This window comes from Hydra vulgaris, chromosome 02 (genome assembly GCF_038396675.1).
Source record: "Hydra vulgaris chromosome 02, alternate assembly HydraT2T_AEP".
In the NCBI taxonomy this organism is placed as follows: Eukaryota; Metazoa; Cnidaria; class Hydrozoa; order Anthoathecata; family Hydridae; genus Hydra; species Hydra vulgaris.
The window spans coordinates 71,811,102-71,834,373 of record NC_088921.1 but is presented as its reverse complement, the minus strand read 5'-3'; the positions used below and the strand labels follow the sequence as shown (position 1 = coordinate 71,834,373).

Below are 23,272 nucleotides of genomic sequence, written 5' to 3'. Positions count from 1 at the left end.
TAGCCGTTTTTAAACAATCATGACTATAAACATACTTAGTATTTTTAAGTTTTTAGTATTAAATTTAAACATTTCTCATTATCCGCATCAAAAGTTTTCATTCAAAAAGTAAGTTATCAATATATATATTATAATATATATTTATCTATTAATAATAATCTATTACAATGGATAAAAAAAAAATAATAGTGATTTTAAGAAAAATAACGACTCTAATATCGAAACAGATGAATTAGTTATATCAATGAATATGGTTCGTAAAATCTTTCAAGAAATGTTTATAAAACAACAAAATGACATTTTAAAAATTATATCTGGAAACCTAAAGTTAACAAATGACAGAATTGACATATTGTTAAAAGAAGCAAATAATTCAAAAGAAAAATGCGATTTGTTAGAAAAGGAAAATGGAAAGTTAAAAGCCGAATTTAAAATATTATGTGAACGAATGAAAATCTTGGAAAATGTAAATAAAAATATAGAAGAAAGTTTAACGGTAACACAGGACATTCAAGAAAAAAAAGTAACGGAGCTGGAAAAAAAAATTAATATTAAAAATAGCCTTAATGGAGGTGAAAATATAAAGTTAAGACAATTGGAGGACAGGCTTAGGAGAAACAATCTGCGAATTGATGGAATTACCGAAAACGAAAATGAAAATTGGGACGACACTGAAAAAAAAGTAATAAGTTTATTTGAAAACAATCTTTCTCTAAGTAATATAAATATAGAAAGAGCTCATAGAACTGGTAAAAAAGATGGTAACAAATCAAGGACAATAGTCGTTATATTACTTCATTATAAGGACAAAGTTAAAGCGTTGCATGCTGCTAATAAGCTTAAAGGTTCCGGAATGTACATCAATGAAGATTTCTCCTTCGAAACAAATGAAATAAGAAAAAAATTAGTGGACGAAATGAAGTTACACCGAAAGAATGGTAAATATTCAATTATTATTTATGACAAACTTATTGTAAAAGAATTTAAAAATAAGCAACCCAGCTATTAAAAACTATATTCTATATTTTAATATTACTCTTATTTAAAATGGCTGACGATCCTCCTTTAAAAAACTTTGAACTTAATTCATTACTAACTAAAAAATCAATACTTTTAAAAAAACATTCTGATCCGGATATTAATTTCTTTAACAACGATTTAATAAAAAATATTAACCCATTATATTATAACGTAAATTCAAAAAATATAATTGAAGGAATGGAGAACGACTCGTTCTCTATTCTTCATGTTAATATTAGAAGTCTACAAAAAAATTTTGATTCATTAAAACAATTTTTGTATAAAGTTAATATGAATTTTCAAATTATTTGTCTCAGCGAGACATGGTGTGATGATAAAAATATCGAGAACAATTATAATTTACCAAATTATAAAGTGATTCACCAAATTAGGACCTCGGGCAAGGTAGGCGGGGGTTTGTGTATTTTTATTAAAAACTCACTATTGTACAAAGTTAAGTCAGATTTAAGTTCAACCACTAATGATTATGAGTCATTGTGCATTGAACTCGTTAACAAAACCTCCAAAAATATAATAATCCATGCTTTATACAGACCACCTTCAGGTTCTATTAAAGTGTTTGAAGACCACATTAGAAACGTCATTAAAAATAATTATATTAAAAATAAAACTGTTTACATGGTTGGTGACCTGAACATCAATATTGTGGATTATGACTCAAATAAAAACATTCAACAATTTTTTAACGTCATTTTTGAAAATAGCTACCTTCCTGTCATCAACAAACCTACTCGCATAACCAACAAAAGTGAAACTTCGATGGATCAAACTATCACCAATGACTTCATAAATATAAAGATAAAAACAGGAATATTTAAAACAGATATTTCTGATCATTTTCCCATATTCATCGTTGTTCAAAAATACAATAAAAGTGACTGCCAAAAAAATAAAAACGAGAATAATAAACGACTCTTCAGTTAACCATTTTCATGACCTTTTATCAAATGTTAAATGGGATGACTTGTTATTGAATCTAAACGCTGATAAAGCCTACGATATATTTATATCAGAATATTATAAATATTATAGCAAAGCATTTCCTGAAATTACAAAATTAGTTAAATCAAAAACGTTATCAAATCCTTGGATAACTAAGGGTATCCTTAAATCTTCTAAAATAAAACAAAGATTATATAATAAATTTCTTAAAAAAAAAACCCTACGTAATGAAAGCAATTATAAAAACTACAAACGACTCTTTGAGTCAATTATAAAAAGATCAAAAAAAAACTACTATTTAGATCAACTAAAAAAGCATTCAAACGATCCTCAAGATACTTGGCGCATAATTAACGAAGTTATTGATAAAAATAATCCAGAGAGAAATAATTTTCCGAAAATTCTTAAATTCAAAGATAAATAGAAAAAGAATTAGTGTCTGAAGCACATAATAAATTTTTTAGTAATATTGGTCCGTCTTTAGCATCAAAAATTGACTCCTCTAAGATCAACTTTGATGCATACTTAGTCTCTAATAAAACTAATATTATGCCTAATGATAATCTAACTGAAGAAGAATTACTATTCGCAGTCTCTTCGATTAAGCCCAAAAAAAGTATAGGCGTCGACAATATAAGTGGTAACATCATTATAAATTCAATAAAACTGATTACAATCCCGCTTTTGTGTATCTTCAACTTATCTTTAAAAGAGGGAGTTTTTCCAGAAAAAATAAAAATTGCTAGGGTGGTCCCTATTTTCAAATCAGGTGATCCTAGTGACGTTACTAATTATAGGCCGATCTCTGTTCTTACATGTATTTCAAAAGTTCTTGAACGAATTATGTATAATAGACTCTATTCTTTCTTAATCCAAAATAATATTTTTTACAATAAACAATTTGGTCTTAAATCTGGTAATTCTACTGATCACACAATCTTACATCTTGTCCACGATATATTTAAAGGTTTCAATGAAAAAAATATACTTTAGTTGTTTTCATAGATCTAAGTAAAGCCTTTGATACTGTCGATCATTTAATTCTTTTGTCAAAACTCGAGTTCTATGGCATCAAAAATTCTAACTTGGCTTGGTTTAAAAGTTACTTGTCTAATAGGAAGCAATATCTTTCTTACGATGGTGTTAAAACGGATAATATGACTATTACATGCGGTGTTCCCCAGGGATCAGATCTAGGGCACCTTTTGTTTCTAATTTATGTCAATGACTTATATAAATTTTCTAATATTTTAAACACAACTTTATTCGCCGATGATACGAATTTGTTTTATTTTCATGAAGATATTAATATTTTATTTTTAACAGTTAACAAAGAACTTGATAACCTTACTCAATGGTTTAAAGCCAATAAATTATCTTTAAACATTACTAAAACTAAATACACATTATTCCATCGTGTTCATAAAAAAGAAAATATTCCACTTAAACTTCCAAATCTTTTTATTGATAAAAATATAATAAAAAGGGAAATATCGTCAAAGTTTTTGGGCGTAATACTCGATGAAAATGTTACATGGAGAGAACATACAAGTGTTGTTGAGAATAAAGTTTCTAAAAATATTGGTATACTGTATAAAGCTAAACAGGTCTTAAACCAATCTTGTCTTAAATACATATACTTTACATTTATACACTGTTACCTAAACTATGCTAACATTGCTTGGTGCAGCACCAATGTTACGAAGCTAAGTAAACTTCTTTGTAAACAAAAACACGCCATTAGGATTATTACAAATGAAAATCGCTTCTCTCATTCAAAAATACTTTTTAGTAAACTTAATATTCTAAATGTTTATAATTTAAATCTCTATCATGTTCTTATATTTATGTTTAAACTTGATAAAAAAATGGCACCATATTTATTCAACTCTTTATTTAAAAAAATAAATCACATATACAGCACAAGATTTTCAAATAATAACTATACTCAACCCAAAACCTACTATTCTGCCACTAAATACTCAATCGCAAACCGAGGACCTAAACTCTGGAATACACTTTTTAATAATGATCTTAAACCACTTTCTTCGCTTAATCAATTTAAAACTAAACTTAAGCAAAATCTTTTACTAAACGACAATGAACTAAATTTCTTCTGAAGCGTTTAAAATGAGAATACTATTATTAATGATTTAATATTAATAATTGTTTATTACTAAGATTGTCTATTTTAATACATAAATATGATAAATAATCTTGTCTCTAGCCTTGTTTCTGTTTATTTATTTTTTTTGTTTTTTGTCTTTTTTTTTTTTTGTTTTTTTTTTGTTTGTTTGTTTTTTTTTTCTTCTTTATTGTTGGTCTTTTTAGTAAGTAAAGTAAACTTTAGCGTTAATAAAAAAAAATAATTTATAGCATATGTAACTTTTACGGTTTTTATTAGCATTGTAATTTACGGTATATTTATTACGGGGCTGAGTGATAAGGCAACTATAGTCTTCTTTTTGCCCCTGTCATAAATTGTTTTTTGTTCATGAACATTGTTATTGTAAATACTATTAACGACGAAATATATAATTAAAAAAAAAAAAAAACATGACTACGCTGCTCCAACCAAAACCCTCAGTTGATGTATTTACATTTACCTGCATGCTCTCTCTAATAGTCAGTAAATGCATTTACACTTAATAACATACATTACTAATATATTCATATTTGTTTGTATTTAAATTAATAATATAATCATGGTCCTTAAAATATGATATTTTGGTTTGCATAAAAGTTCGCAATTCACTAGTGCGTACTTTGCATTTTGCCGATTTCCTTATATTCAACAAATATTAAAGAGATATAGGGAAGCATTTGCACCCTTGATCCGTAAGCATCTTTGATCCTAAAGCGTTATCTCCATTCTTGCAAAACCTTTTAAAGAGGGCTGATAGCCAGCGTCGAATAATTATTTTACAATGGAAACCTTACTTGCCTAAGTTGCAAATCAAGCTTGGTTATTATTAATGATTTAGATAATACTAAAATTAGTATTAGGTTATTCTATTAGTCATTATAGAAATTGTGTTTCTGAATTTTCAATAAAAATAAAATGCAAATCCAAAAAATGATTATTTTTTAAAAAGATAATATTTTTTAGTTTCTTTATTTTAATTCGGGGCGAGATTTATCATTCACTAACAAAGGCAGAGGCTGATCTTGCCTTTTTTTTGATGTTTAAGATAACTTTTAGACATGGAGTAAACTCCAAACATTTTTATGGTCATACTTACATTAAATAACGATGCTTTGCAAATACTAAAATAAAAATAAATAAATGTTATACCCAAATAAATTTAACCCCCCTACCCCATATGTGAGGGCAATGAGTTTGCAAAATATTTTTGATACTATTCTACTAACCCTAACCCATAACCCTAACCCTAAACTAAATTCAAATTTAACAATAAATTTGAAATTTCATGAAATAATCTTTTAGCGTTCAAAAATTATAGCGAGATAAATATTGAAACCCTCTCAAATTGAGGGGGATTCAAACTTTTTATAGACATAATTTTTAAACGCTAATCGAATATTGCATACAACTTGAAATTGATTGACGAATATGTTCTCAGTCAATAATAGAAAAAAATATTTTGGTAATTTGGTTACCCTCACATTTGAGGTCAGGGGAGGGGTATTTTTTTCCGGTCGCGGAGCATAAAATTAAAAATTTTTGCTTTTTCCTTTAACAAATGTTTATCTAGTCTAGCTTTGAAGGATTTTACTGTCATTGCTGAAACCACTTTTGCAGGTAAAGCATTTCAATAAGGTATCACTCTGTAAAAAAATTGTGTCTCATGGTTGTTTTTGCAAATTCTCTTTCAAATTTCATTGAATGACCTCTTAGACTTTGGGGAAAAGCTTTATAAAGCTCTTTATACCACAATATCTTATCAATAACAGTTGTTATTTTGAAAACCTCAATACGATCATCTCTTGTACGTCTTGTTTCCAGAGTTGTGAGACACAACTTTGCCAATTTTTCAGTATAACTTAGATGTTTTAGTTCAGGTGCTAGCTTTGTTGCTCGTCTTTGATTTTTTTCTAGGTCATTGATATCTTTTTTATTACCTGGACTCCACACTGGAACTGCGAATTCCAGGTGTGGTCTAACCAGCGATGTGCATAATTGCCTTACCAGTTCAGTGTTAAGATAAGTAAAGCTTTTTCTTATTAAACATAAGATTCTTTGTGCTTTACTTGTAGCTGCTTGAACCTGATGATTCCATTTGATATTGGATGAAACTATTACACCTAAGTCTAATTCTTTTGTTGTCGTTTTTTAAATAAAACTTTAATTGTCGTGTTTTATAGTGTAATTATAGTTAATATTTTTTCTTCCAATGTGCATAACACTGCATTTGCTTATGTTAAAATTCAATAACCATACATTTGACCATTCAGTTAACAAATCAATGTCATTTTGCATATTAATTAGATCATTATGTTCTTTTATAACAGATATGATTTTAGTATCATCAGCGTATAGTTTTGTAGTTGAATAGATACATTGGGGAAGATCATTGATATGTAACAGAAAGAGAAGAGCCCCCAATACAGAACCCTGTGGCACACCGCTATAAATCTCTCACCAATCTGATACAACTTCACTCATTACCACTCTTTGTTTTCTGTTTTTTAAAAAAGAATCAATCCAATTTAAATATTGCCTTTGATTCCATAGTTAGAAATTTTGTATATAAGTAGATGGTGGGGCACCTTATCGAACGCCTTTGCGAAATCTAGGAATAATATATCAACTGGATATTCATCTTCAATTTCAGTTGTAATAATATCGAAATTTTCTAATAGGTTTATTAGGCATCCTTTACTTTGTACAAATCCATGTTGTTGAGGCTTTAGCAGATTGTTTTTTGTTATAAAATATCAGCATTTTTCTAATTATTTTCTCTATTATCTTACATTGTATCGATGCTAAAGAGATAGGTCTGTAGTTAAGCGGATCTTCCTTGTCTTCTTTTTTAAAAAGTGGTATAATGTTTGCAGATTTCCATAATTCTGGCATCTCTCCTGAATGAATCGATTTCTTGAGTATTAATGACAAAGGTTTGGATAATCCTTTTGCACAATGCTTTAGCACAAGGGACTGATGTTATCACAATTAAGTGACTTGTTTTCATTAAGTTCTTATAAATATTATGTACAATATCTTCTTTTAGTTTTTGGTCCCAGTCACATTCAAATAATTGCATTTTTTTATTGATGAAATGTGGTAGATAGATGTGTAAATACTGATTGGAAACTACAATTTAGTAGATTAGCAACGACTTTTTTTATCAGTTATTATTTTATTGTCACTAAATTTTAAGTGCTAGTAGTTTTGTATGTGTTTGATTTTTTGTGCATAGAAGAGTTTTGGGTGATGTTTTACATCTTTTGCTAAGTTTATTTCATGATCAGGAGGAGATTTTTTAATTTTTTTTTTTAATCATTTTATTAACTAGTTTGTATTCATTATTTAGGTTTGTATTTTTGAAGTTTGTAGCACGCACTCTGCACCTTAGATTACGTTTTTTTCTAATTAGATTCTTGATTTTTATGTTGATGCATGGATTTTGGATCGAACTAGTGGGTTTGAAGTGGTGAGGAATATATTGTTTGCAAGCCTTTTTATAAATTTTTAAAAAGTATTCATAACATTGACTTGTATTCATTTTATCAAATATTTCATCCCAATTTACTTTATAAAACATGATACTCATTTCTCGGTATTTTTTTTTTCGAAAAATAAATCTCTTATTATTGAACTTTTTCTCACATGAATTGAGTATGTTAGTTTTCCATTTTAAGATGTAATGTCTTTTAGTAATTTGACCATTGCAATTTTATTACATAGTAATTTAATCATCGCAATTTTTTGCAAAGCATCTTTAATTGACGTAAGTATAAACAAATAAATGTTTGGAGTTCCATGTATGGAAGTTATCTCTCCAACAATTTTTTGCAAAGCATCTTTAATTGACGTAAGTATAAACAAATAAATGTTTGGAGTTCCATGTATGGAAGTTATCTCTCCAACAAAAAAAACGCTGGTTCAGCCCTTGCAGCAAGGGAGGGTCTGAGAGATAAAAAATAATTAAAAAGCTAATTGAAATTAAGACTTATGTTATAGTTAAGATAAATCAATAACCTTTACACAATATGACATAGTCTAGTTACTAAGTTCTGCACAATATTATATTGATGTTATAAATAAATATCTTAATACTTGCTTTGAAAAATATATAGCTTATCCCCAAGAGGAGTGTGTGGGGTGGGGTGGGGAGTGGGGCTTACTACCTTGATTCTCACCCTTAACGCGCTCTTGATTGAAATCAAACTCAAATAATAAAAGTAAGAAAGTAAAATGCCTAAACTTTATTTTTCTTATTTAAAACTAGTATTAAGATGCATGTATGTATGTAAGAATACGAAATGATCATTGTAAACTTATTTACATTTATTATAAACTCAAAATTGCGAAATTTGTTTATTTTGGAAAAACGCCCACAGAAGGATTTTCAAAAAATGTTTTGGTTTGGTAAAGATACTAGTGTAATAAACTATTTTTATTTGTTTGAAATTTATTTAAAAAAAAAAAAGTATAAACAATTGTAAAATGTAAAAAAATATTTAAATTTCTTCTGTTTTCATTTTTCCATTAGCCAAATTCTTTAACCCAAAAAAATCCATTCCGCGGAGCATTCCTGCTTTTTTACGATGGAGTTTAGATTTTATAAAAGGAGTTTGATTAAAGAAAAAAAAAAGGAATTAAACCTAAAGAATAAATTAGAAATAACGAACCTTTTCTATTCGTCCATTATCAAAAAATAAGTGAGTTCGGTAATGCAACCTGGATAGTTTCGGTATTGCAACTACTGTTTAAAACCCTAATTCCCCGCAAAAAAAAATAATGTCAAAAGCAAAGTAAATGTGTTTTGGACATTCGACATGATATATATTACATCCATCAAGAAAAATAACTTTAAAAAAGTTTTTAAAAAAATTTTATGTAACGTTTTTTTTCAAAATCAAATTAGGAGATTGCACATTAATATATTATAGAAAGTTTACTTGAACTCATAAACTTAAAATCGCCATGATGATATGAAAAACCTCAAAGTTTAGGTAAGTGGATTTTTTTCGTTTATAGCTTGATTTAAAAGGAATGAATAAAAAAGACATATTCGAATCATTTTTTGATGATCCCCATGCCTGAATCCTCTTTTTTAGATTTTTCGGTAATGCAACGCCTTTTTCATTATGGGTCTTACCTGTAAGGTTTTTTTCTCAAAAATTTTTTCGTAACTAACATATCTTAAAAATTTATATCTTTCTGATGAGAAATAAAAAAATTAAAAAATTTAAATCGCAAGCAATGCGGATAAATTCTAAAATCCTGTGTGCCGATGACAGCGTTACAAAAGCGAACACAGAACCACATACTGATGATGATGATGATTAAGATGATTATGAAGACAATGATCATCATCATCACCTTAGTCATTGGCATCATTATCATCTTCTCTGATACACACTATTAATATAATTATTACTCTCATACTCTCTCTAAGATCATTGCTTCTTTTCCTATTTTTAAAGACACCATATATCCATCTGATCTTTGTTCTTTCTTATTTGTCATTGTAAATGTTTATGAATTAGATTATATTTGTATATATTATTTTTGAAACTTTTTCTTATATTTTCTTAAACTTTCATAACAAATTTTAACTTAAACAACAAAAAAAAAAAAACAGCAACAACAACAACAACAGCAACAAAAATCCAGTTCCGGCTAGTAACCCCTGCAAGTTGTGTTTGTTTAGCCGGGGCCGGGTTTGTAAAAACCTCTGTTTTTAGCCGGGGCCTGGGTCCCAGTCACTTACTATGTGGGTCAAGTAAACATGCTTGAGAGTTAAAAAATGTTTTTATGCAAGCTACCAGTTTCAATCTTTTTTTTTTTTTTTCATAAAACATAATAAATTGATTTAAAATATACAATAGCTTGATAACAAAAATTTTAACCATGAAAATTATATAAATAAAAATACAAATAACTTTATAAATATAAAAATAACCAAAAAAAAAATCAAGTGTTTTAATCGAAATAAAAATATTTTCTTAAAATATATTTAAAGCTTTAAAAACCATTATTGATGAAAAAAGTTTCAGCTTGGGTAAATACGCCAATTAATGGGCATTAACCATTTACTGGCCGCTTTTAAAAGCTTTTCTCATAAAAAACTATGACACAACTTGTCCTATATTATTATTTATACTCAATTACTTCATTAAAACTTTGTAAATATCGCAATTCCAGGATAGTTCTAGAAGGTTTTCGTCAGTAAAACTAAATGTCAAAAACATTATAAAATTTGTAACAGTTTTACGCTTTGTTTTCTTAAATTCATACATTAGAGTCTTTTTTTTGTGCGTTGCAAATATTTGTGCCAGTCCATTCACGAAGGAAAAAAAAGATAAATATCATATGTACACTTTGAAATAAAAGTATCTAGTTGATGTTTCACATATAATGTTTTAACTGAATTAAATTAATGCTTTTCTAATAAACCATTTACTGGCCGGTTAATTAATCCATTTACTGGCCATGGCCAATAAATGGTTTCAGTTATAAAAATTTTTAGTTTCATATTTTTATAAAAGATTTTCTCACACTTAGTTATTATTTATGTGTGAGAAAAGTTAAGTTAAGATATTTACAAAATCCACATTAAAAATAATTTCTGATTTTCTGAGTTAATTCTACTTTTAAAGTTAGTTTAAAAGTAAAATGCTCAATCATTTTAAAGTTAGTTTTAAAATCATTTTAAAGTCACTAATTTTAAAGTTACTTTAAAAGTAGAATGAACTCAGAAAGTTTTAGTTAATTATAATTATAGTTACTTATGTTCTGATAATGTTGATTCAATAAAAATACACCGTTAAAGTAAATATATGATTTTCCTAAATGTATTATATGAATGTATGTTTTTATTTTTTTATTTTTAATAGATAATAATATTATATGAAACCATGAAACCAGTTATTTCAACAAGGATAATAAAAAGTGCAAACTATGGACTGACAATAACATGAAACTAGCAGTACATGCAGTTGCATCAGGCATGTCTCAACGGAAAGCAAGTGTATTATAAAAAGTTCCACAATCGACTCTGCAAACCATAATCTCTGGAAAGTCCAAAATAGAGCGAAACCAGAGAAAAAACCAATGCTAGGTGACCTTGAAGAAAAACTAATTGATTATACTGGCAATCGTGTCCAAATGGGAATCGGTGTTGGGAAAAAAACATTTATCACTTATGCTGCTAAACTTGCTAAAAAACATAACATAAGTTTTGAAAATAGTCGACCTAGTGAAAAGTGATGGCAACTACTTAAAAAGAGACACAGTTGTGTTAGTCTTCGTTGTCCAGAAGCTACAGCTTCTATACGACACATGTGTATGGATAGGATAAAGGTTTCCAAACATTTAACTTCTTTAGAAGTTCTGATACAAAGTAAGAATTTACAGGACAAACCAAAATGTATGTGGAACATGGATAAAACCGGGATGCAACTAGAGCATAAACCTAGACGTGTTGCTGCCAGGAAAGGCTCAAAATATATTCAGAGTCGAACAAGTGGCAACAAGGAAACAATTACTGTTATATGTTGCGTAAATGCAGCTGATCAAGTCATACCACCTCATATAGTAGGGAAAGGAAAAACTGTACGAACTCTTTATGGTTTTGATACCGAAAATGCTCCAAGAGGAGCAACATGGAGTGTGTCTGAAAAGGGCTGGACAAAACGAGGTATTGCGGAGTTATGGGTTGAGAAAATATTTCTTCTAAATATTGGCTCAGCAAGACCACAGATTTTAATCCTAGATGGACATGACTCACACAATTTTGTTAAAATGATTGAGCTGGCTATCGTAAACCAAATTGAAATTGTCGAGCATCCAGCTCACTCCAGCAACTGGTTGCAGCCTCGTGACAGAACAGTTTTTAAATCGCTGAAAACTGCCTATTCTGAGGAATGCCAAACAATGATGAATGACTAACTAAGTGTAGTAGTTTCGCATTCTAATTTTTGCGGTTTGTTTTCAAAAGCGTGGAAATATGCTATGACTAACACAAATATATGCTGAGGATTTAGAGCTTGAGGAATTTATCCCTTTAATCCAGATGCTATACCTAAAAGGCATATATCCCAAACATTTTATATAGTAAAATTTCAGATGCTGTTCCAGGTCAAAATGTATGCAACATTTCAATAATAAACAATCTTCCATTATTGTCTGATCTAACAGAAAACTCTTTTGCAATTAACTCGCTGTCTTCTACCAAACCAGAAGAAGAAAATGAGTTTATTGATTTTTTAATTTAAGACAATGCTGTGAAATATTCAAATATTGTTACAGAACACAGAAAAGCAAGAATCAAACCGGTACAAGACAATGAATTTATTGATTTTTCTGTTCAAGACAATACTCTGGGTTTGAATATTAATACTGATATATGTCTTGAAGAAGTAAAAGTAATTGAATCAACATTAGATTCAAATGATAAAAATTTTTTTTTTGCAAAACATTAATAGATCTTCCATTTCCATTTGGTAATTCATCTTGTCCATCAGACAAAGATTCAGATGTTCTTACATATCCTTCTCCACAAATTAAACAAACAAACACTCAAAAAGCTCTAATTTAAAGTTTTTTGTTCTAACCTCAGAGGAGGCTTATAATGCAAAGCTTGAAGATAGAGCTTCAAAGGTAGCTATTGAAAATAGAAAAGTTGAAAAACAAAAGATTTAAAAAAAAAAAAAAAATTTTGCAAAAAAAAGCTAGATATCGTATATCAAACTTGAAGAAATTGACCAAGGTGAAAAAAGTTGATATTTTATAAGAAGGTGAAAAAAGATGATATTTTATAAGAAAGTTTTTTTAGGTATTTTCGTTCATGTTAATTCATCTTAATGAGTGTATAAATAATTTAATTGAGCAAGTTATCTTGATTTTATAAAGTGCTTTTTATTTTTTTTAATTCTATGATAATAAATCAATTACAATGCCCTATTCATTCAAATACAGCCAACGGCCAATAAATGGTTAAGATGGCCAGTATTTGGTAAAATTGTTTACCTCTTGTTTTGTGGTGGCTATGCAAAGCGCTTGTCTTTATGCCCTTCTTCTCTTGAGAAAAAAAAGGGGGCAAAGCAACGTTTGCTCTTTCTATTTTTGACCTCAGATCAGACAAGACTACCCGCTGAATTTAAGCATATTAATAAGCGGAGGAAAAGAAACTAACAAGGATTCCCCTAGTAATTGCGAGTGAAGCGGGATGAGCTTAAACTTAAAGTCTCTGTCTCTTCAGGAACAGCGAATTGTAGTCTCGAGAAGCGCTGTCAAAGCGGACTATCAACACTCAAGTTGCTTGGAACGGCACATCGCAGAGGGTGACAATCCCGTGTGTGGCGTTGAGAACCAACCACGAAGCGCTTTCTATGAGTCGGGTTGTTTGGGAATGCAGCCCAAAATGGGAGATAAACTCCTTCTAAAGCTAAATATTGGCACGAGACCGATAGCGAACAAGTACCGTGAAGGAAAGATGAAAAGCACTTTGAAAAGAAAGTTAATAGTACGTGAAACCGTTAAAAGGGAAGCGCATGGTATTAGCAATGCGCTGTCGAAATTCAGACGTGCTGCAGTCTTTACGCGGCGTCGTGCTGATCCGAACGGACAGCCGGCGCTCGTTTCAGAGGCTGTGACTCGTCGCATTTTTAGGCAGCGCGCGTCAACAACTGTTGGAACCGGGAGAAAAGCCTCGCGGCGAGGTGGCCAGCCTTCGGGTTGGTGTTATAAATTGCGATGGCGATCTCGGCTTCGACAAAGGAGTCGGTATTTGCGGCACGCGCTGCCCTTTCACGAGGGCGGCTGGTCGCTCGCTGTTCCAGTTGCTTGTTGATCAGGGCGGACTGCTTGCAGTGCGCTCGAACTGCTGGCGTAAGTAACCTAGTTAAAAAAGCTAATAGAGGAGTTTGAAAATCTTGCTAAAGTTTATAACCTCCAATAATTTAAACGGACTTTATATTAGTTATGCGGAAATCGCGTTTTACGCAACCAATAAATGTGCTAACATTTTGTGCAATGATTTTAGAGATAGAGGTTGTACCAAATTTTGTTGACTTGTTTTTAGAATTTCATATAAACATAGATACTTTTTTCAAAAATAGAATGATTTAAATTGGATAATATGTGTCTTCTGATTACAATGACTAATTTTATAAGTGGGTTTATTGATATTCAAAACTGTTATTTACTTTTTCTATCGATCAAATATTGAAGATAAAGCCTGACAAACTCTATCTTTTTCAGACACTCGAGTATGGTAATTTTTTATATTCCTGCCAAATTTTATTGCCAAATTCAGAGGCGGTGATATCCTATTTGGGCGCACAATTTTGGTACCTAATTTCCTTTTTTCTATAATCTTGTGCAGACTTATGTTGATTTATTTTTCGGAATTTCATACCAACATAGATATTTTTTAAAAACTTGAGTAAATAAACTTTAATAATATGTGTTTTCTAAATAAAATAATTAATTTTATCAAGGAATTATTGAAGATAAAGCCTGACAAACTCTCAATTTTTCTGACACTCGAGTTAGCACATTTTTTATGCTCCTGCCAAATTTCGTTGCCAGATTCAGAGGCGGTGATACCCTATTTAGGTGCATAATTTTGGTACCTAATTTCCTTTTTTTTTAATCATTTGCGGGAATGGGGGGGGGGGGGGGTTGTTTGAAATAAAATTATTTGCAGATTAAATTTTATTATTGATAATCACATTGCTATATTTTAATAACAATAACAATAAATTAATATTAAATAACAATAATATAAACCTTTTTAACTTAAAAAGGTTTATATTATTGTTTGTTTATATTATTACTGTCATAATAATTTTATAACGTTGCTTTATTTAGATAAAATGAGTGAAAAGTTAAATTGTAAGAATTTTAATAATTTCATTTTGAAATTTATTTGTTGATTTTTGAATGGAAACAGTAAAACTAATAGTAATGCTATTATTATTAGTAATAATATTACTATTAGTGTAAAATTATTAAGGTATAAGACCCCTTAAAAAATTATTTATTGAAAAAATCTCTTTCATAAAAAACCAAGTATATTTTGAGAAACAACTATATAACAGGCTTTTAAATAATCCAAAATAAATTTATTAGTTGCCATGGCTACAAAGTAAAATGGCAGACACCCAAAAATGTTTAGGCCACCCCGGCCATTATATCTCAGTAACCAAAAGCATAAAGAATATGACTTTTTGGCATATGATTAGCAACATAGTAATCTACAAACTGAACTAAAATTGTTCTACAAAAAACAAAGTATTTAAGCTATGCTGAGTTTTTTAAAATAGCGTATTTAAAAAAATGCATTCTTTTGAACTAAATCTTCAATAAATCAAAAACTCTTAACAGTATTGTAAAACTTTTAGTTCTAATTGTAAAACTAGGTGCAATGACATTTGGTGAAAAATTCATGCAAATCTGACATTTAAAATCTGTTATTTATAAGAACAAGAACCAGAATCATATAGATAACCTTCTTGGTCATTCTCTGAGTCATCTTTTTTTTTTTTGCATCCACAAATAACTTGTTTTCGCTTTTTAGATGTTGGTCGATTTTAATACACTATAAAAATTAAACGCTTTTTGTTTATGATTGAACAGCCTTAAAGAGTATATATACCAGGAATAAAGAGTAAGCTTTTACAATCGCCATCACCATAATAGCTAACATACCTTAGTTTACTTTGTGAAATAGAACGACCAAATATTCTTTGTGCACCAATTACTTCCATGCCAGAAGCAGAGCCACAATAATTTTATTTACAAACATGTGATAACTTTCAAGCTTCAAATGCAAAAGGATTATTTTCTTTAAGTTTTAATTTTAGACTACATGCTTTGCTTTTGCTTTTTTACATATTTTTATTATGCTGAGTTGTCTCAATTTTCTCAATTTTTATTGAGGGTATCCATAAATTTAAAGAAGTTTTACAAGAAATATGGTCATTTTCATAACTAATAACAGGAGCAACTAATGGAGTTGAATTGATTGGCAAAGTTTTAGTGGATCTATTTAAATGAAATTTTCTGGATTTTTTACTTTGAGTACTTTGTTTAACTCTACATGATTTACCCATTGTTAAAAAAGTTTATTAGATAAAAAAAAAAAAAAAAAAAAAGCTTGCAATTCTGATTAAAAACCTGTTGCTATGCATGTTGCTAGGCAGATCAAATTTACCCAGTCGAAGGAATAGATTTATATCTCAAGAGCTAAATCTTACTTGAAGAAATGGTTTTCAAATTCGAGTTCAGCGATAAATTTCGTGTCAGAATTACACAAAATATTTTATTTTTTTTGATTTTTTAATGATTTTTGAGGGGTCTTACACCTTAATTAGGTGTTTTCAGTAATACGGTGCTTACCCCAACCCCACACACACCCTGACTCAAAAATCAACTTCTCGTATTTGTTTTAGAAGGAAATAAAAACAACTAATTGCATATAAAAACTAGCAATTACAAAAAAAAAAATACTCTTTTAAAGATGAATTATTGATATTATGACAGTGAAGGTGGAGGTTGGGTGGCCCCTCTAGCCTACCAGATACACCCTAAGGGTGTAGGACAGTGTTAATGTGTAGGCTATTCTTAAATCTATCTATTGAAACTGAGTTTTAGGCATATATATATATGAGTTGACAAAGTTATAATAATTTTAGTTAAAAAAGCTTTATTTTGACCACAGTTTTATCAACAAATCCATATATCTAAAAATCGGTACTTAAAACGTCATAACTTTTTGTGGAATTGTTCAATTTTAATAATTTTTTCACTTTTAAAGTATTCAATAGAAGCTCTTTCTAATGATATATAACAAACTAGAATTTAATTAATAAAAAAATTTCATGTAGCATACCTATTTAAATTAGTTCTTAGTACTTTTTTAGCAGTAGATAATAATTTTGTTTATGTAAACCCAATAAAGAGAGCATGGGGGTCAGCGTAAGCTATATTTTGTTAACCTGGTCTAAACTTGAAGTTATATAAATTGAGTTAAATATATAAAAATTGATTTTAAACTAAATTAACATTTAAATCAAACAAACAACTAAATAAATCAAAAGAATTAAATAACAATACATCTACAGATATTATTTATTAACTTTGAAAAAAAAAATTGTTTATAATTAATATTATTAACAAATATTTTTAAAAAAAATCTTTTTATCATTTGTAATTTTACTGTGATTTATAGATTTGTAGCTAATTAAACTAAATTAAACTAACATGTGGTGCCTTTTAATTCAGCTCTTAAATATACTGATATAAATATACTGAAAAATATATTGAAAGAGTTGAAAAAAATACATTAAACCTTTCTATAACTGAAAACATAAGACAACAGTTTTATCACCTTAATTACAAATATCTTATTATAAAATAGATAAAAAGATGAAAGAAATTAAGACTAAAGAAATTAGTAATCACACTACCACTGACTACACAGTGAGAAATAAACTTACATTAACAATTTTGTTCGTTTTTCAACTTGCTGTATTTGCTTCTGATAAATAAATAAAAATGTACATTAACCAAAAATTAACAATTTTCTTTAAAATAACAATTTTCTTTAAATTTTTGTGGTTGCATTTAGTTTGCTCTATTTTTTTATTTATTTAATCGCTTGGAGTTAATAAGGTTAAATTATTATTAGAAAAAAGATAATAATAGGTATAGTAAAGAAAATAAATATGAATTTAACCTTTGTAAAGTAAACTGCTTATATTTTGTTTAGACTAAAAAAGATATGGATGCAGTTGTAAAGAAAGATATTTCTTTAATATGTAACAATCTAGACAATAAATGTAGTGTTATTAATCATCTTAATTTAGAAACTAAGCAAATATTAATATTTTTAAACTAAAATTACATCTTAGAATTAGAAGTTGATCCCGTAGAAAAAACTAAATTGAAATATTCACAACTGAAAAAGGTAATAATTTTTAACTGATTATTTCATAATTTTTTTTTAAACTTACTTTAGTTTTATATAGGTTAATGAAATATAAACAGTTCCTTTTGTAAAATCTTTAAAGGGGTTGTCCATATATTATGTCATGCTTTAGGGAGGAAAGGCTCTCGATATTGTGACACAATATTTTTTTTTTAGTTTTAAATCTAGAGAAGACTTTCTTTTAATTAAAACAGCATCTGACCAAGCCAAAACCCTCAGTTGATGTACCTACATTTTTCACCATTTTTTTTAAAAAGTTATGTGATATAATTTTTTTTAAATGATTTTTAAAAACATTTTGTATAACTTACTATAATTTATTAAAAAGATACGAAGAAAACCACCAACAAGAGTCTGCCCATTTTGTGGTGAACTGCATACCAAGTTGAACAGACACATTTTGAATAAGCACCAAAAAAATGAAAAACTTATTAATATAAAACCAAATAACAAAATTCTGAAGAAAAAACTTTTTCAGTAGTTTAGACAAACTGGTATTATGCAATATAACTGAAAACAGCTATCAGATAAAAACCCAATTTAACTACGGGAGAGAGTTTCTAAAACAAACGCTGAATTGTAATGTGCACAGGATGTTTTGGATTTTATGCTCGCACATTTTTTTTTAAAGACACCAAAATCAATGCAATGAAAATTCTTGCACCTCTGTAATCCATTTGCCAATTACATCTATGGATAATAATTGTATAAAAGATTTAAGTTAAGACTTAAAAAAAAAACATAATTGAAAAACTACGAGATGATGAAATTGGAAAAATTGCAAAAAAACAATCAAACTATTTTAATGATTAGATCCTGTCTTTATAATAAAATAAAAAGAAAAAAAGATAAACAAAATGAAGTAAAAAGATCAGTAAGAGCAGATATGAGGAGATTGGCCCACTTGTATACAAACTTTAAAAAATTTGAAATTAAATCTGTATACAACAATGCAACAGACATGTTTTTAAGGTTAAATTTTAGACATCTCTCATCAGCTATTTCAAATTACACTTCAACTGAAAATGAAGAACAAAAAACAGGACTAAAACATGCTTTAAGCTACTTAATATTAAATGCAGCTGAAAAGCTTGTTGGACATTTTTTAGCCCAAGAGAACGATAAAGTAGCAGATAATATTTGCAATTTCTTAAAACTTTTGAAACTAGAAAAGGACAACATATTTGCAGATGCAAATAATGATCTAGTTTCAAGAAGAAATAGAAAACTCAAAAAACCAACTAACTTGCCAGTTGAAAATGACATAGAACTTCTGAGAAATTACACAACAGAAACTATTTAAAAAATTGTTAACAACAAAATTATTTTTTCGGATTTGCATTACTTTGCGTTGTTAAGAAATTGCACAGTTACAAGGTTGACAATATTTAATGCAAAAAGGGGTGGTGAGCCTGCAAGATTGCTTCTAAGTAGTTGGAAGGATGCTGATGAAGAGTTGTGACTGGATCAACAAAGGGACAATTGTGATAGCAGTACTAGCAAGACCAAGATAGCTCATTAAATTGGAAAAGGAAACAGAGATGTTTTAATTTTTATTTCTTTAGACACAGTAGAGGGAATGCAAATTTTATCAGACATTAAAATTCGAATAAATGTTGAAATACATCTCGAAAATCCATACATATTTGCAAGTGGAAAAAATTCGGAAAGCCATTGCTCTGGGTGGCATGCACTAAATAGTGTTTGTCAAAATCTACCCCTAGAAAACAAAAAAAGACTTACTGCAACTACAAACAGGCACATAATCAGTTCTACAATTGTTTCTGTTTCTATGACAGATAGTAAACAAAACTTTTTTATGACCATATGGGTCATAGTGAAGCCATAAACAAACACATATACCAAGCACCACCTGCAATAATGCAGCTTGCAAAAACTTGATTAAGGTTGTCTAGCCTTGATAAAGGTATCAACTCCAATATTATAATTTTACTCTTTATACATTTATTATAACAGCCTTATTTTTTTACTTTTTAAGGTAAGATGTTTACACTAGGTTTAAAATATTTTAGGTCAACTATGTAAAAGTCCAGCTAAATTTGCTAAAATAGATCATATGCATACGACTTACTGCTAAAACTTCTAATATGAACTGTTACTTCTACCACTAATATAAACTGTTAATTAAAAATAAACTATTAATAAAAAAAAATATATTGAGGAATAAAATAGCGTGGAGCAAACAAGTTACAAGCCATAAACGAAAAGAAACTTTTTATAAAAATTATTTTTTTATTTTTTATAAAACTTTCTTTAAAACATTTTATAAATAGAAAGAGTTTCATAAAAAAATAATTCTAAAAATAGAATAATTTTATTAAAAGAATAAAATTATTCTCACTTTTCAATAAGATTTGAACTAGTTTAATGTTTAAAACATTAGGCTTTTAATGTAATTTAATTTATGAAGCTTTATTTAAAAAAAAAAAACTACCACATGCATGTTTTCATTGACGAGAACATCACATGGAAACATCATATTAACTATGTCTGCTCGAAAGTTTCAAAAAGTCTTGGAATTCTATATAAGGGGCGTACTCATTTAGATAAAAATAATTAAACTAAACTTTATTATTCTTTTATTCATAGTTATATAAGTTATGGAATTATTGCCTGGGGTAGTACTGATCAAAGCAAGTTACAATGTCTCCATCGCTGTCAGAAACATGCGATCCGTGTAATTAATTTTGCGGATCGGTTCTCAAATTCCTCAATATTTTTCAATCAAATGAAAATCCTCAATGTTTATAAACTAAACGTATATAAAAATTTATCTTTTGTTTATATGTGGAAGTATGATTTATCTCCTTTAATTTTTAAAGACCTTTTTATTTTGAAACCTTTAAGCAAGTTTAACATGAGGAATAATAACTATTTAAATAAACCACTCTGTCGAACAAAGTTCAATCAATTCTGTATCACTTATCGTGCAGCTCATCTCTGGAACAAAGTTATTTTGGCTAACTTCGGCTTACCCCTAACTTATTCTGCTTTTAAAATTAAATTAAAACATCTCATTCTCTCTATTGAAAATATCTTAGAATATTTTTAATTTGTCTTATGATATATAATAATTTTGAAATGTATGTTCAATCTTTGTTTTATTCTTGTTGACAATTTGTTTCTATTTATCTAAGTACTATTTTAATATTTTTATGTTAATTTTTTACGTTCTCTTATTGTAAAAAGGCGTTTTTATAATACTTTATGTACTCTGTTTTGTAAAAGGCTTCTGACGATAAGATCATTTGATCTTCTTTTAGAAGCCTTGTTTGTATTTGAAAAAAATATGTAATTTATATATATTACGTCAAATGTAAACAAAAAAATTTGTATGCGAATGAATAATAATGCTTTTTATTATGATGATTTTGTTTGACAAGTTTTAAATAAATACTTAAATCTTACTAATGAAAAAGAAAAGGTTTAAATTTATTATGATTCATGTGCCCATTCACGTGATTTAAAATGTGACTAATAGGTTTAAAAAAATGATATGTTAGCATTTTAAATTGGAAGAAACTGTAATTTTGAAATTCATTTTGAATTGAGAAAAAAACCAAATTCAAAATGCGACTGTAACATTTATATTTTGTAGAATAAATTTGCGCTTTGAATTAAAAAAAAAAAACATGTTTCAAAATGCAACAACAATGTTTTAAAAACCTTCTTTAAAACATTTTTAAGTCACACTTTAAAACATTTTGAATCGCGTGCATGTCTAACTTATATCAAGTTGGCATCTTTATTTTGCGTTTAATAAAATTATATAATCAGGGATTATCTTTTTCCGGATATTTCCGGAATTCTGGATATTTTTCTAAACTTTCAGTTTTACCAGAGACCCAAAATGTTTACCTTGTATATAAGTTTTGGTGTATATTTGTGTAATAATTTTGTTTTTTAGGCTTTTTTACTCATCACTCATACAAAAATAACGAAAAGTTTGAAAAATTTTTTGGATAAAACTCAGTCTAAAGTAAAGTTATTTTCTGGATATTTTACCCATGCAATTTTTTGGATTTTTAAAATATGACCTGGATGATCTATGAAAAATGCACTGCAGCTTATTCGTTTTTACATGTAGTGTATAAGTTATGTTTATTTTTAAACATTGTGTACTCTAAATGCTTTTTTAAAGGTTTCTTTTAAATAATCACAAGGAATAAAAACTTTATAGTTTAAAATCTGGTTTTATTAATAAACACTCGTTTGTAACTAACAAACTGTCTGGTCATGCCGCCGGGCTACAAAAAGACATTTTATTCAAAATCTAAGTGGCGCTTTGAGTAAACAGGTCATCCCATGCTGCCGGGCAACCATGAGGTTCCGCCCCTGATAAAACAAATATTCTAATTATTTCATAATTCAAATACTATTCTAATTGATTAATAAAAATTAATTAAGGTAATTAATTAACGTAAAATATTAGTAATTTGAAAAGAGTTTTACAGAAATAATAACTTCAAATTGATTAAAAATAAACAGCTAATATATTTTTTATTTAGAAAACAACGATGAATTGTTACATGAGTCAGATAATCTAAAATGTGATGCTGAAAACAAGAAAGGTAAATCAAAAGCTACATTATTTAATTTAAAAGAATTGAGGATTCACAACAACCAACTTAAATTTTTATAAATTAAAAACTTAAATTATTAAAACCTAAATAAATGTTACTAACATTTTAGGTCCTCATTTTACAGCTTCAGATAAAAATGCTAAAAATGAACTAGTGCAATTTAATTCAAATTTCGGTAAGCTGAAAATTTTTTTCTTCTCCATTTTGAGCAAATTCAATTCAAATTTAATCAAAATTTGGCCTTAGTATTAGGAAAACTTCAATTGCATTTTTTAGAAATTAAAAATTATTTCATTTAAACTTTTCTAGTATAAAATTATCAAAAGTAAAGTTCTCATTCTTTACTTTTGTTTTAGAAAGTAAGAAAAAAATAGGCTACATTGTCGCTGGACAGTTGATTATGAAACCTTGTTTGTTAAATGGTTTGAAAAATACTTAGACAAAGATGCAGGATGGCCAGGTCTGATATTAAAATTTTTTATTATTAAAAATTTTTTATTATTTTAATATTTTTTGATAATTTAATATTGAGACAAAATCATGCTTGGTTGGGTTCAT

General features: G+C 28.2%; 3 protein-coding genes across 3 annotated transcripts; all 3 read left to right on the top strand.

The window, feature by feature from the left end:
- The first annotated feature begins 244 nt into the window (after positions 1-244).
- Positions 245-1,009, top strand: LOC136076295 (calcium-binding and coiled-coil domain-containing protein 2-like). The gene has a single exon (XM_065789768.1). It carries the CDS (start codon positions 245-247, stop codon positions 1,007-1,009), a length of 765 nt encoding a protein of 254 aa, XP_065645840.1.
- A 38-nt stretch (positions 1,010-1,047) lies between these two features.
- LOC136076294 (uncharacterized) lies at positions 1,048-1,965 on the top strand. The gene has a single exon (XM_065789767.1). It carries the CDS (start codon positions 1,048-1,050, stop codon positions 1,963-1,965), a length of 918 nt encoding a protein of 305 aa, XP_065645839.1.
- A 9,589-nt stretch (positions 1,966-11,554) lies between these two features.
- On the top strand, positions 11,555-12,064 carry LOC136076293 (uncharacterized). Its single transcript, XM_065789766.1, has one exon. It carries the CDS (start codon positions 11,555-11,557, stop codon positions 12,062-12,064), a length of 510 nt encoding a protein of 169 aa, XP_065645838.1.
- Positions 12,065-23,272: the final 11,208 nt, after the last annotated feature.

Excerpts from the sequence above, each read along its gene's own strand:
- LOC136076295 (XM_065789768.1), top strand. The coding sequence starts at position 245 with ATGAATATGGTTCGTAAAATCTTTCAAGAAATGTTTATAAAACAACAA.
- LOC136076294 (XM_065789767.1), top strand. The coding sequence starts at position 1,048 with ATGGCTGACGATCCTCCTTTAAAAAACTTTGAACTTAATTCATTACTA.
- LOC136076293 (XM_065789766.1), top strand. The coding sequence starts at position 11,555 with ATGGATAAAACCGGGATGCAACTAGAGCATAAACCTAGACGTGTTGCT.